This window comes from Hipposideros armiger, unplaced genomic scaffold (assembly GCF_001890085.2).
Source record: "Hipposideros armiger isolate ML-2016 unplaced genomic scaffold, ASM189008v1 scaffold_845, whole genome shotgun sequence".
NCBI classification, from domain to species: Eukaryota; Metazoa; Chordata; class Mammalia; order Chiroptera; family Hipposideridae; genus Hipposideros; species Hipposideros armiger.
Window position 1 is genome coordinate 596392 of NW_017732195.1, and position 14054 is coordinate 610445.

The window sequence follows — 14054 nt, forward strand, 5'->3', positions numbered from 1 at the left end:
ATGGACTCATAGTCGGGCTGGTTTTATCATGCCATCCTAACAGGACAGATTAAGTGCCTCATACAACAAACAATAACATAGTGAATGAAAGTTCAAAGGCTATTAAGTCAGGGCCGAGTGGCTCAGCTGGTTAAGAGCTTGCTCAAGAGTTTGAGCTCTGAGCAACAGCGGTTCGAGTCCAGCCAGAGCTGAGCAGCTGCTGAGCTGCCAAACAGGTAGCAGGATGGCTCAGCTAAAGAAAAACAAAAAACAAAAAAAGCAAAGGCTATTAAGTCAACAATTTATCTTGACTGAGAAAGAGGTATCAATGTTGACTTTTGCATTTAGATGAGACAGGTGCTAGAGAACAGATGGCCCAATGCAACCCATTCCCAACATTAATAAGACACAAATATTAAAGTGTGTGAAAGGGGAGTAGGGTGGAGGTGGGTCACAAAAAAAATAAGAAATGGACACATGTGGCGAGAACAAGCTGGGCCAGTCTAGAAAAAAAAAGTCAACGTTTTTATTTTGATAAGTCTCTAGTTACTAAAAAAAAAAAGTACTAAGATATAAAACATTATTTTATATAGGCTATTTTGATATCATACTTACCAGCAGTTGTTTTCATCAACCGATGTGGATGACTATACTTGAATGAAGGATAACCAAAGAAACACACATATTTTGGCTTAAAAACATAAATATTATTAAATGTTTGAAAGTAACGGATGCAAATCTGGAGATGAGGAAAACAAAAAAGTAAATGCTTTTATATGTGATCTTAACAGCTTTTTTCTGTAAGTATATATTGAATTTCAAGACTATTCTAAAAGTAGAGCAACGATTATCACAATATTAACAATATGAAATTATCTAGGTAGGCCCAAATCATAATACTTGGCATCAGTGACAATCAAGTTTATGAAGATTGATTTTAAGTATTTCTGTTCAAGAAATCAAAGGAACTCCAACCCTAGCACACAGAGAACATTTTGTTGTTTTTGTTTAGTAAAATTATACCCTTAGAGTCAGATTTGTTTATGTGTATTATGATCCTTGCCTAAAATTCCTTATGAAAAAGTAAAGACATTTTTAACAATGTATTCTGTATAAATACATTGGCTTGTAGGTGTACTTGAATCATTAAAGGCTTCCTGAAATAAAACTACTAAAGAATTCAAAAGTGACCGTTAGTATTTAAAGACACTGAAAAATGTGCTGTATTATACCGGAAAATATAATACAAACGGAGCCACTTTAAAATGGAGTCAGAGCTGCCAACCCTGAGGAACTGCTTGCACATCTGTCTTACTCTGCAAACCTCTGGAATGTTAAAAGTGGGCAAAATACCCTCTGGACTGGGCCTACAGCAGCATTGTTTTCCAAACAACTGTTTGCAAAGATAACAAGAAAGCAGAAATGACCACCTGACTAAAAATTAAAGACATTCTTTAGAATTAGCATCATTATTTTAGCTTATCTGCAGAATTACCTACAGAAATTCCTTCCTTCTATTCATGTAATTATTCCCCTTCCCTTTCTCATGAATACCCCTTGCCTTCACCTCTAATAGGGCCACTATTTGGGTTTCTGCCTGAGTCAGAGCTTCCCAGAATTGCAGTTCTTCCTGGATTTTAAATAAATGCTTGTTGCCTCTCACTTTGCCTTTGGGTTAACAGTACCAAAGTTTTTCTTATCATAGTTTACAGATGACTCTTTAGACTTAACTATTTTACATAACATCTTAGTAGAGTAAAAGATAATATGTTATAGAAATAAGTAGGCATGAATGTATTCACCTTGATATATCAAAAACTAAGTGTCTGAAAGGTAGAATATTTTATTTTGAAAGTTAACATTTCAATGTTATTAATACCTAATTAACTACATCACATGTTTTGGGTCGTCGGAAAAGTCATGACGTATTTTTTCTGTTTTTTATGCAAAAATACGTCATGATTTTTCCAACAAACCAATAGTTTATACTTTAGTGGCGATGAGCCCTTAAAATTTATAATACATATTATGTATTATAGTCATGTTATACAATACATGTTTATAAACGAGAATTTTGTTTTCTCTTACAGCAAGTAATATAAAAATTTGGTTTACTGACAAAAGTAATAAATTTAAATTTTTACATGAGTTTCCACCTTAATTTCCAAGCCATTACTGATTTCTGAAGGCAAAGGAAAACTGAAGATCCCTTTCCCAAGACACGAATAATCTTAAATCATACATCTTAGCTTTACTTTAAGAGATCAGGTCATTCTAAAGCAACTCATCTTTGTAATATGTATTTTATTCTTAGTAATATTAACATTCAGGCTATTAACATAAAGCCTAACTAAAACCACTAAAATTGATAGGTTAAAACTTAGCAGATAAATTGTAGCAGCCCTCTTGTAACCATGAGAAGAGGCCACATGATAATCCTGATAATGATGAGCCTCAATACCAGCTGCCATCCAACTTTGGGGTGCTTTGTATGCACACATATTTAATTCCTATGTATTGCTTGGGTTTCATTACTTGCAGCTGCAAAACGCCTAACAGACATGCATGCATGTGGAGATTTTCAGTTATTTGGGTCTGGAGTGGAGCTGGCTAGAAGACCAGCGAACTTTAGGCATCATCAGCAACAGATGGCAACTAAGTTAAAAGTGGACAAGATAACCCAGAAAGTACAAGAAGTGCAGGGTCCCAAAGTCAGACTGCTTAGAAACACCAATATTTAAAAGTTGGGCAGGGAACGAGGAGGAGGCTGGGATGAAGTGTTCAAAGATGTAGGGAGAAAAATATTAGGAAGCTGGTATCACAGAAGCCGAGGATGGAGAGCTCGCAAAAGAAGGGAGGTCAGTGAGGTCAGCACCTAGTAAGGTGCTGCTGAGAAGAGCTTTCTTCTGGTTACATCTTACTTACTTATCTTTTACAAATCTCAAGTTATACAGTATCCTCTGGGAACTCCTCCCTGATCCCCAAGACCCTTCCTATGTGTTTCTGTAGCTGTACGCACTTGCTCCATCATTAACACTTACAATGCTGGGCTGTAATTGCTTGTTTAATCTATCTCTGTCTCTTCCTGTCCTCTACAACAAGGCTGTAATATAAAGGCTATAATCTCTGAAAGGGATGGTGTCTCTCTTATTCATATGTGCATCCCCAGTGCCTAGCACAATACCTGGTACATAACAGCAGGCTCATGAAAGGTTTTGTAAGATCAGGAATGACAATTGTAGGAGGGTCTAGGGAAGAGGGGACAGAGGAGGAAAATAATATGCAAATAGGATGAAACACTATGATTATGGGATGTGAACTGTTTGGTGCTAAAAGACAGAAAGGGGGAAATTGCAGGGGAGATGGCCGTGGGCTGTAGCTCGGTGAGAAAAATGTTGTTAAAATATTGGTGCAGACATAGAAGACAAGTACAATGAAGCTCGAGCCTCTCAGCTCCTCAGAGGCAAGGACTCGTGCTGTTAGGCTTTGCTTGAAGGTCTCTTCCTCTAGATTGTAAGTTCCTTGAGGGCACAGGTCGTATTATCAATGTCCAGCACTAAGTGGGTGCTCAATGGTAGAAGAGGGTAAAGGGGGTCAAATATATGGTGATGGAAGGAGAACTGACTCTGGGCGGTGAGCACACAACGTGATATATAGACGATGTATTACATAATTGTACACTTGAAACCTATGTAATTTTACTAACCATTGTCACTTCAATAAATTTAATTTAAAGTTAAGAATATATCTCCGTATCCCCAGTGCCTATCACACTGCCCGGCACCCAGATGGTGCTCAATGCAAGGTTAGGGGGCCAAAGGCTAGCTGAGCCTCCGGGTGTAGATACAGTGAAAGGGCGACCGAGTCACGACAGAACCGCGCCCAAGTAAGGGGAGGGAGTGGATCTCCAGACCCGACGGCTCGCCACCCTCTCTGCCCTTGTTTTACATACGTCCCTTCACCTCTCCATCACGTGTGCCCTGTACGCGTGTCAATGGGAGGACAAAGTAACACATCTCTCCCGGATGACTATGGACAAATTACTCCTTCTCGACCTCAAGATCTGCCCAAACCTGCTTACCAGCCGCCCGGCACTCTGGCTCCAGGTCCTCAGCACGCGTACTGCGGCCATCTTATTCCGGAAATGACAACTGTTCTGCGGTTGGAAGAGGTGCCTCTGCCGGGCGACCTATTGGGGGCCGGGAAACACGCCTCCCCCTGAACGGCCAATGGAGAGCGAAGCAGCGAGCCTCCCACCGGTCAGCCAATCAGGGCGCGAGGCGGGGCCGGAGAGCCCCTAGGGGGAATGGGGAGGGCCCCGCAGGAAAGAAACAGAACAACGGGAGGGGGTGACAGTGGGGAATAGAGCAGTCCAAATTTAATTTCAGGAACTGTACTGGACAGGGCACCGCTATGTAGTAATTACATGTGCATCTTTGTAGCCTTATGTGATAGGGGGAAATAGAGAATGTTAAGGGAACACAAAGGAAGGGCACTTACCTGGAGAAAGTTATAGGAAGTAAGACCTGAGGGGATGAGTAGGAAAACATATCCTTTCTTCAGCTTGTATTGTAATGGCTTTCTTACAGAAAACGGGACATTTCTATACTTTGTAGCGAGGCTCTGTACCACTAGTTGAGTCACAAGTCTATACTGAAATACTTCCCAATAACTGGCATTTCTTATGCCCATTGACTGTTCTTGACTACTGGAATTGGCTTTTCAATTTTTTTCATAGAAGATGACCAAGGTTATCCTAATGTCTAAAATAAACATGTTATCAACATTATCTTCTTAGAGCATGTTGTCAGATGCAGCTGCCCAGCATATGCAATATATGTCACAGACATATAAACTTGCTTTATTTGCCTCTTGAAGAAATGTCAAATTTAGAACCAGTAAAGAAAAGATCAGAACTTTCATGATCAATCTTCCTTGAAATAACTAGAAAACCAATTTCTAGAAATGTCTAGGACAACATTTGTCTGTTCTCGCCTCTTACGTAGGGATGAAAACCTGCACAGATAGCTAAAGAATTACAGAAAAAAACTGCACAAAGACAACAAAATAAATCCTCAACATTGAAGATTAGTTGCTGTGAAACAAAACCTCAGGTATTTCACAAATTCACTATCTAATATCTAATTACCTAATTAGATATTATCTAATAATATTATCTAATATTATCCAAACCCATACTTTTTTTTGTCTTGCCTTTCAGTGTATTTTTACACACACACACACACACACACACACACACACACACACTACTGTAAGCAATAAATCTAAATCATTAACCTTTATAAGAAAAACGGAGATAGTTAAAACTTTAATTTTTTAACTTTCCCACTAACAAAACATTTTATAGGCACTATTAATATATTTGATAATATCACATGCATGTGTTTGTATAAGAAGATGGAAGTAGCTGTGCCTTTGAAGTGAATTATTTTTCTTCTCAGGGTCCCTCTACCTTCTTCCTCTTAACTTTCCCTTTAATTCTACCTTCTCTCACCTATTCACTAGTTAATCCTTCCACTCAAAAGAAACAAAGAACTCTTTTTTCCCCTCTTTTTTTAATTAATAAGAATGACTGATTATGACCCAGCAATTCCACTCCTAGGTGTCTACCCAAGAGAAATGAAAACATATATCCACACAAAGACTAGTACAAGAATGATTGTAACAGCATCGTTCATAACAGCCAAAAACTAGAAATAGCCCAAATGTCCTTCAGCAAGTGAATGGATAAACAAAATGTGGTACATCCAAATAATAGACTTTTATTTGTCCTTAAGAATGACTGAAGTACTGGTACATGCTTTAACATGGATGACCTCAAAATTTTATACTAAGTACAAGAAGCCAAATCCAAAAGGTCCCATATTGCATAATTCCGTTCATATGAAATGTCCAGAGAAGGCAAATCTATCTATTCTAGACAAGAAAGCAGATTCACAGTTATCTGGGGCTGAGGTGGGAATGGGGAGGGACTGCAAAGGGGCAAGAAAAAGCTTTTTTGCAGTGATGGAAAATTCCTATTACCAGATTGTGGTGATGATTGCATAACTGTAAGTTAACTAAAATCATTGAATCGTACACTTAAAACAGGTGAACTTTGTGATATGTATACTTCAATAAAGCTGTTAGACATTGTTATATTGTATACATACAAAAGAATAATGTAACATACAGATAAGTCACATAATAAAAGCCTTGACCCACCACCCAATTTAACAAATAAGAGTCTTTCCTATGCTGGTGAAGGTCACTGTCTGCTCCTCCTCTTAACCCTCCCTCTCTCCCTTAGATAACCATTATCCTGAATTGTGCACTCATCAGTCCTTTTTTCCTTTAGATTTTACTATGTATTTTGATCGTTAACAGTATATTGTTTACTTGTGCTCGTTTTCGAGTCTTATAAAAATGGTATCAAAATTGCAGGTATCTTTCTGCAACTAGATTTTATGACAATACTATAATTTATTTATGCATCCTCTATTCAGTGAATATTTATGTTGTTTCCAGCTCTTTGGTATTACCATCAGAGCTGCTATGAACATTTGCGATCATTTCTCCTGGTACCGGTGCAAGAGTTTCTTTAGGGCAGTGCTTTTTAGTCTGTAATGAGCATTCATATCAACTGGGGATCTTTTGAAAATGCAGATCCCATTCAGTCGCGATGGGTGGAGCCTGAGATTCTGCATTTCTACCAAGCTCTAGGTGATGAAGATGCTATGGTTTAGCCAATTACACTTTGTTAAGAATATATAGCTAAAAATTGAATTGTTGAGGTATGGGTTATATTTATCTTTAACTTTAATCAAGATGAGGAACTCCCAGACTATTTTCGAAAATTCCTACATCATTTTACATGTATCTCTCAAGAGAAAAAGAATAATACTCTAATTCTCTCTCTCTCTCTCNCTAATTTGGTTTTACTGTCTAACTCTACAGTACCGATATAAGAATACTATCTAGGGCTATTAGCATGTATTTTTGCAACAACAACATAAAAAGTTTTTGAGAGCATTTAATGGTCAACGTCTAATGCTAGGAAGTCAATACTATTTGGCAGAATCTCTGTGGGATTTAGTGAATTGGAGACCAAACCTCTGAAAATCAGCAGGCAACTGAGTTTGCTTTGACATTCAATTCTAAACAAGTAAAAAATTTTCACTGCTGCAACTACGGAAAGACAATGTATTCATCCCTCCTCACTAGTCTATGAATTGGCCCAGTGGAGCTCTCAAAGTTCTCCTCAGGTTCAAGAAGGGAAGATAAAACTTGTGAAGGGTAGCAGAATATGCCACCCGAAAATATGACTGTAGTTCAGGACATGCCACCCCCAAATATGCCACTTTGTATACTGATTATTTGAGCTGCAGACACCTCAAGAAGAGCAAATACAGGGAGTTGTTTCCTCTGAACTCTCCTCATCTGCCCTAAGACAGATTCTCCAAAAGGAACTCAGTGGTCATAAATCTTCTTCCTAGAAGTTTCAGCTACTAGGGAAGATTGATTCTCATCACAGGGGAGGAGACTAAACAAACTGTCACAAACGATCATACCTCCTGTCCATTCTTTTAAAGGCCCATTCATTATCTCCCCTAAAAATGTACTCTCCCCTAAGAGGCCTGCATTCCCCTCTCCCCTATCCCTATTAAGGTGATATTTAAGCCCAAATTCTACGCCACTTCTTTGAGTTTTACTTATTTTTTTCCTGGGTGTCTCCGATGTATACGAGTTATACATATTAATAAACTTCTCTTTTTCTTGTTAATCTGCCTTTTATTACAGGGGTCTCAGTTAAGAACTCGGAGGGTAGAGGCAAAATTATTTTTTCTCCCCCACGTGCACCTATTACATGTCAAATACTGCACTGTATATGCAATATCTTAATCTTCACTCCAACTTTGTAAGTAGGTGTTATTATCCCCATGTTATAGATTAAAAGAAAAGGGAGACTTGAAAGATGAAGGGATTGGCCCAAGGTCATACACCTAATAAACTGTGAAGTGCTGGAATTCAGTCCTAGGGTGACTCCGTCTGTACTGTTTCCATTAGTTCCCAGCGCCAGCAAATTTTCTTTCTGGTCAAATAAATAAGCTGGAATACAACTCCTATACTGCAAGACATAATTTTGTTTAAAAAATGTCTGGAATGATATACATTAATGTGTTTAGAATGGTGATTTATGAGTAGGAGGAATGTTTTCATTTTCTTATTTTTGGTTTTCTGCATGTTATAACTTCCTACAGTGCAATATCCTGCTTGTATCATAAAAGAAATTAAAGAAATAACAGAAAGGTTGCAATAAACTATCTTCCAGCTTTTGGAGGCAGCCTGTCCTAGTGGATAAAGACTTAGGACATCTGAGTGCTAAACTTGGCTCTGTCACTGCCAACGGGCAAATCACCCAACCTGTTAAACTGGAACACTCATGCGTAAGAATAAGTAAGACAATAAGTGTGAAACATTTTATACATTTCAAAGTGTGATTATGATAATTATATTGCACAAGACTAAGAGTTAGCCAGCAGCTGTAATTCAGACACCTTCTAAACTTCTGAATTACACTACTGAAATGTCTTTATCTGAGTGCTTGAGTNCTCTCTCTCTCCCCCTGTCATGGGTATCAATGCACCAGGGCACACACATTTCAAGGGTCAGGCTTCAAAGAAAGGCAAACCCGACTAGGCGGAGGTCGGTGCATTGCACTGTTTAGACCTTGCTTAGATCTTCAGCTCTAAGAGTTTCCAGCTCTGGGTAGGACGGGATCCTCGAGAAAACAGGGATAAACATGGATGTTTGCACAGCCTGCCAGACTACTGGAGGATGCAGTTAGAATTGAAACGTAGGCTTTCTGCAATCTGCGGGTTTTGCTGTGTTCAGCGCACACATCTTCAAGAGACACATCTCCTACGGCGCCCCAGGACACCTCTCCTGCTGCCGCCCCATCTCCAGGAGAGCTCCGGATTTGCTGGAATTTTGTCGGCACCGCCTCTTTGAGCCGCGCGACGCACGTGCGCACTGGCTGCTGCGCTGTGCGAACCCGCGTTCACTGGTCTGAGTCCAGGTTTCCTTTCCGCGTAATCCGTTTTTTCGGGAGCCGCCGCTTCCTCCCTTTTCCGCCAGGCCCCTGCAGCCCCGAGCAAGGACCGCGTTTCGGAGCTGTGGGGCGGAAGCCAGCGTCTCCTCTTCCCCGCGCTCGGGTGGAGGCTGTGTCGCGGTGGGCCGGGTCCCAGGGCGCCCGCCATGGCAGGGCAACGGGTGGAGGTGGACGGCGGGATCATGGAAGGGGTGAGTACGGAGCCGGGGGGCCGAGGGGTGGCGGCAGCGGCCCGGGCCGGCGGGTAGAGCTTTCTTGTCTGATGTTCTCCGTCTTTTCCGCACCCGCACCCTGGGCAGGGCGGCCAGATCCTGAGGGTATCCACAGCCCTGAGCTGTGTCCTGGGCCTCCCCTTGCGGGTGCAGAAGATCCGAGCCGGTCGCAGCACGCCTGGCCTGAGGTAAACCGGGGTGCTGGGGAGCGGGCTGTAGGATAGGTGAGCGCCGGGCTGGGGATTACAGGGACATGGGGGCCGGGCTTAGGGACTGGGGGTGGGGTGGGGCCGGGGACTCAGCAGCCGCGGGTAGTGATGCTGAGAAAAAACGGGCTCCCGGGCGGAGGAATCTGAAGCCAGGCCGCAGGTCCCGGGGTGCAGTGCCCCGCCCTGGGCTGTTAGCTGGAGCCTGGGTTGTGTGGTCTTGAAACCCTCGAGGCAAGTTTAGAAAATAGACCGTGCTTTCTTTATTTGGCTACAGTTGTCTCGTTTCCTAAAGGGTTATCTTTTAAAATGTTTTCCCACCTCATCGGGCATTCCACGTACCGGGAAAGCTCTTAGTATCCGGGCAAGATAGATCAAGTCAGATCAGCCTCCATGACCCATCTTGTTAACCAGTGCGTTCTCTGCTGCCGCACATTTTAGAATCAGAACAGGAAAGGACTCAGAGATGTGTTAGTCCAGCTCTCATTCAACCTCTAGGAAGCTGTGCGCTCGACCAGAATTATCAGTTGTGGAGAGAGAACAACGTTGACCCTTGACCTTCCTTGTTTCTTCTGTCTGAAAAACTAGGCATGCTACTAGATAAGTTTCAGGTATATGCGCCTGTGAGAAGAGGATCCAGGTTGAAATCAAACTGATTTCCTTTGTATTTTGTATATATTCCATTGTAATAGATCAGCTATCTCTGCCTTTTCTCCACAATTCATTTTGAAATTATTAAAAGGCAATTAGTGATACGTGTGAACATTAATTCCCTTTGCTACAGTTGTTTGCAGTAATCTATTTCACCAATGGTGAAATTCAATTCATTAAAGCTGTGTTAGGTACTTTATTAACAATAGTTTGCTATGGCCGCCATAACAAAATACCCCACACAGGGTGGCCTAAACAACAGAAACTCTTTTCTCACAGTTCTGGAAGCTGGAAGTCCAGAAATCAAGGTGCTGGCAGGGTTGGTTTCCCCTGGGAGCTGTAAGGGAAGATTGTGTTCCAGGCCTTTCCCCCTGGCGTGGCAGTGGCTACCGTCTGGCTGCCTCTTCTCATGGTCATCTGGCTGTGCATGCACACCCCTGGTGTCTCTATGTCCTAATCTCTTCTTATAGGGACATCAGTGAGAATGGTTTAGGGCTCACCCTAACTGGCTCTTTTTTACTTAACCACTTCTTTTAAGGCCTTATCTCCAAATAATTACATTCTGAAGTACTGGGGGTTATGTCTTCAACGTGTGAATTTTGGGAGAACACATTTCAGCCATAATAAGCACCATAGATTATTTAATAAAGTGGAAGTAAGCCTGGTGGCACTTAGGTAGTTTTACTAGTTTTTAGGGGGTTTTTTTTTGCCCACCTAATTTACAACAATATACCAATGTATGTGTTTATAGCTAAAACAACTGGTCTGGAAAGAGCCCTTAAAATGGTGTCTTAACTAGCAGGTATCTGGGTGCATAGCAACCCAAAAGGAAGGTCTGTCACTGAAGATATGGCACTTACAATGGTTAGCCCTTGCTGTTTTCTTGCCATTGCAGTTTTATAAATGTGTGATAAAATCTGGGGATATAGGCAGTCAGAATGCACACGTTTTGATGCAGTATTATGACCTGAAGGCCTCAACACTTATCTGGACTGGAAATGATTCGAGATTTATGTGATGGGCAACTGGAGGGAGCAGAAATCGGCTCAACAGAAATAATATTTACACCAGAGAAGATCAAAGGTGGAATCCACACAGCAGATACCAAGACTGCAGGGTATGTGTCATTTACTTTCTATTTAAATACGGGCCTAGGAGTTAGAGCTGGATTCAAATGCAGGTCCTACCACTGACTGGACAAGTGGTTTAACCTCTTTGAGCTTTAGTTTCCTCACTTTTAAAATGGCAATGAAACACTTAGCTTTAGGGTTAGAGACTGTGTAAAGTTTCTAATTGTTTATTAATCATAGCTATTACTGTATCTAGAATTTTCACGTATGTATAGTATAGCATATTTGTTTACTTTTTATTATTAGAAACTGAATATCTGAAAATGACTGTTTTCATGCTCGTAGTCATAGTAGTTTTTGCATTGTAGCATATTTTGTTCTTGGCTTACAGCTAATTATGAGCTATATTCTACTACTTTTAGTCTAGGTATTTTTGTTTTTAATAGATACTTATGCAGTTCTATTTAGAAAATTTTTAGATATGATCTTAGTTTTTTCCCCCATTGGAAAATGGATATTTAACAATTAAATTGAGCCTTTATTGTTTTCCAAGAATCCCTCCTTTTATTGACAAAACATGGAGAGCAACTTTTTTGTGTTTTTTGTGTTATTTGGCTGATTGCTATTGTAAGCAGCATCCTTTTACCAAATCCTATTCATTTACTAGGAAATTTGATAAAATAAATACTACTATAAACCCAATTCCAGTTTGTTTTAGAAATGACTGTTTTAATAGATTGTGATTTATTTATTTATTTATTTATTTATTTAGCTTTATTGGGGAACTCTGTTTTTCCCAGGACCCATCAGTTCCTAGTCAAGTTGTTGTCCTTCAGTCTTACTTGTGGAGGGCGCAGCTCAGCTCCAAGTCCAGTCGCTGTTTTCAATCTATTGCGTTGTCGGACAAGTCATGACACGTTTTTGCAATGAAAACCAGAAAAACCGGCAACCTTGTTAAGAGCACGTACTCTAACCAACTGAGCCATCCGGCCCGCCCACCGGCAGCTAAAGTTGTTGTCTTCAATCTGGTTGCAGAGGGTGCAGCTTACTGACCCATGTGGGAATTGAACCAGCTACCCTGGCTCAGCGCTCACGTTCTAACCAACTGAGCCACCCAGCCGCCCCTAGATTCTAATTTTTGTAAGTTTAAGAAAATGTTTAGTGAGATTTGCGTAATGATGCGAATAGACCTGTATGAAAAAAGGACCTGCTGCTAGGCCTAAGGTTTGGTTTGACAAGTGAGAACTTTCCTAAGGGGATTAAAACATTTTAAGGTAATCTTTATAGTCAGCATATTATTTCAGGTATTTTCCTGTACAAAAAGGTGAAAAAAGTTATAGTTAACCCACTAAAAATGAACTAAAATAGAATTATAGAATTTTGAAGCTGCAAAAGGGAAAATAGAAATTATGTATTCCAACCCTTTCTCCATTTTGTGAATGAGATAATGAAGGCCCTCTGGTGTTAAGTGATTTACATTTACCCAAGGTCAGAACTAGAATTAGAATCTAGACCTTTTGGCTTCTAACCCATTAGAATGTATGGGAAATGAGTTTAAAGTTGGTAATCTAGCTCCATTCAGAAGACAAAAATAACCTTGCTCCTTGCAAGAAAAGACATCTTACTTATTTACATTCTAATACTTTTATCCCTGATTGTGATTACAGTACTATGCGTTTTCTCAATAGTCTGTCTTTGTTTTTGTAATTCCTTACTCTACTAAAATTAAGGTTTTTCTTTACTCTTAGAATCTGATTTTATCGGGCTTGTGGGGGGAAGAAACATATATTGGGTTCTTAAGAGAATAAACAGTGAGAAGTTCAGCAATTATAAACTTATGGTTTGTAGTAAAGAAAACATTGCCAAGCCTTTTTCACTTGTTCTTAGGCTCAATTCATTGAGAACAGGAATTATACTGTACATATTTTCTTATAATGTCTAACACATTATATAGTCAATAAACAGCCACTGAATTAGTGAGATGCATTATCAGTGTTAATAGAAACTGTCTTTCAGTATACATGCATTGTTGCCATAAGAAAGTTAAGTAAAGATCTGTCTTTTGGTATGTAGAGGCCATGTTGAACTCTCTTTTAAACGCCAATCCACGTATCAATATGATTGCTTTCCCTTGACATTGGAAAAGAAGGGAAGGAAAATAAGGGCTCAATTAAAAAATCTGACCAAGCATTTTATTTTATAAAATAATTTCTATTCTATAATTATTTCTTGTGATTGCTCTCATTATTTGACTAAAGACTGGACAGAGGTGAGTTATATAGCAAGGATTATTTCTTTAAAACTTTTTCCATGTAAAATATTCAGCTGTCAGTATTTGTAAAATATTATTCTATCATATCATGGACCCCACGATGGCAGGAACTTAACTTGATATCTGAAACAGTGCCTTGTGCATGGTAGAGATTCAGGTATAATCATTCGAATATTTCTATACCTTGGCTGTTTTGAATGCATTTTCATCAACTGCTACTCCCAAGAATCCTTTTTTTTTTAAGATTTTATTGGGGAATCGGGGGAAGGGGAACAGACAAATTGCTGTCGTTTTGTTCTTCAGTCTAGTTGTGGAGGAGGTTGCTTCACTGGCCCATGTTGGTATCATTGCACTCTTCCCGGGTGAGGTGGATCGGTTGCCGGCCTCTGGATGGCCGCTCATGGCGGCTCTTGGCAGCTCACACTGGCTGCCAGCCACACACGGCGCTTATACGGCGCTTATGGCAGCCCACTGCAGCAGGGGCTGCAGCCTGCCGGCGACTTCCAGCAGCCCAGCTCCAGGTCGAGCTGTTGGTCACCATCTTAGCTGTAG

The 14054-nt window shown here is 40.4% G+C and overlaps 2 protein-coding genes across 2 annotated transcripts in view; one reads left to right on the top strand and one right to left on the bottom strand.

Moving 5' to 3' along the window:
* DBT (dihydrolipoamide branched chain transacylase E2) overlaps nucleotides 1-4169 on the bottom strand; it is a 25787-nt gene extending 21618 nt beyond the window's left edge. The window contains exons 1-2 of the mRNA XM_019629348.1: nucleotides 4061-4169; nucleotides 595-718 (exon numbers count right to left, since the gene is read on the bottom strand). Coding sequence (XP_019484893.1) covers nucleotides 595-718; nucleotides 4061-4111 — 175 coding nt within the window. The 5' untranslated portion in view covers nucleotides 4112-4169. The remainder of the gene's footprint in view (nucleotides 1-594; nucleotides 719-4060) is intronic.
* A 4509-nt stretch (nucleotides 4170-8678) lies between these two features.
* Nucleotides 8679-14054, top strand: part of RTCA (RNA 3'-terminal phosphate cyclase) — a 19301-nt gene continuing 13925 nt past the window's right edge. Inside the window, exons 1-3 of the mRNA XM_019629361.1 lie at nucleotides 8679-9282; nucleotides 9391-9491; nucleotides 11134-11277. Of these exons, the coding sequence (XP_019484906.1) occupies nucleotides 9238-9282; nucleotides 9391-9491; nucleotides 11134-11277 (290 nt within the window). The 5' untranslated portion in view covers nucleotides 8679-9237. The remainder of the gene's footprint in view (nucleotides 9283-9390; nucleotides 9492-11133; nucleotides 11278-14054) is intronic.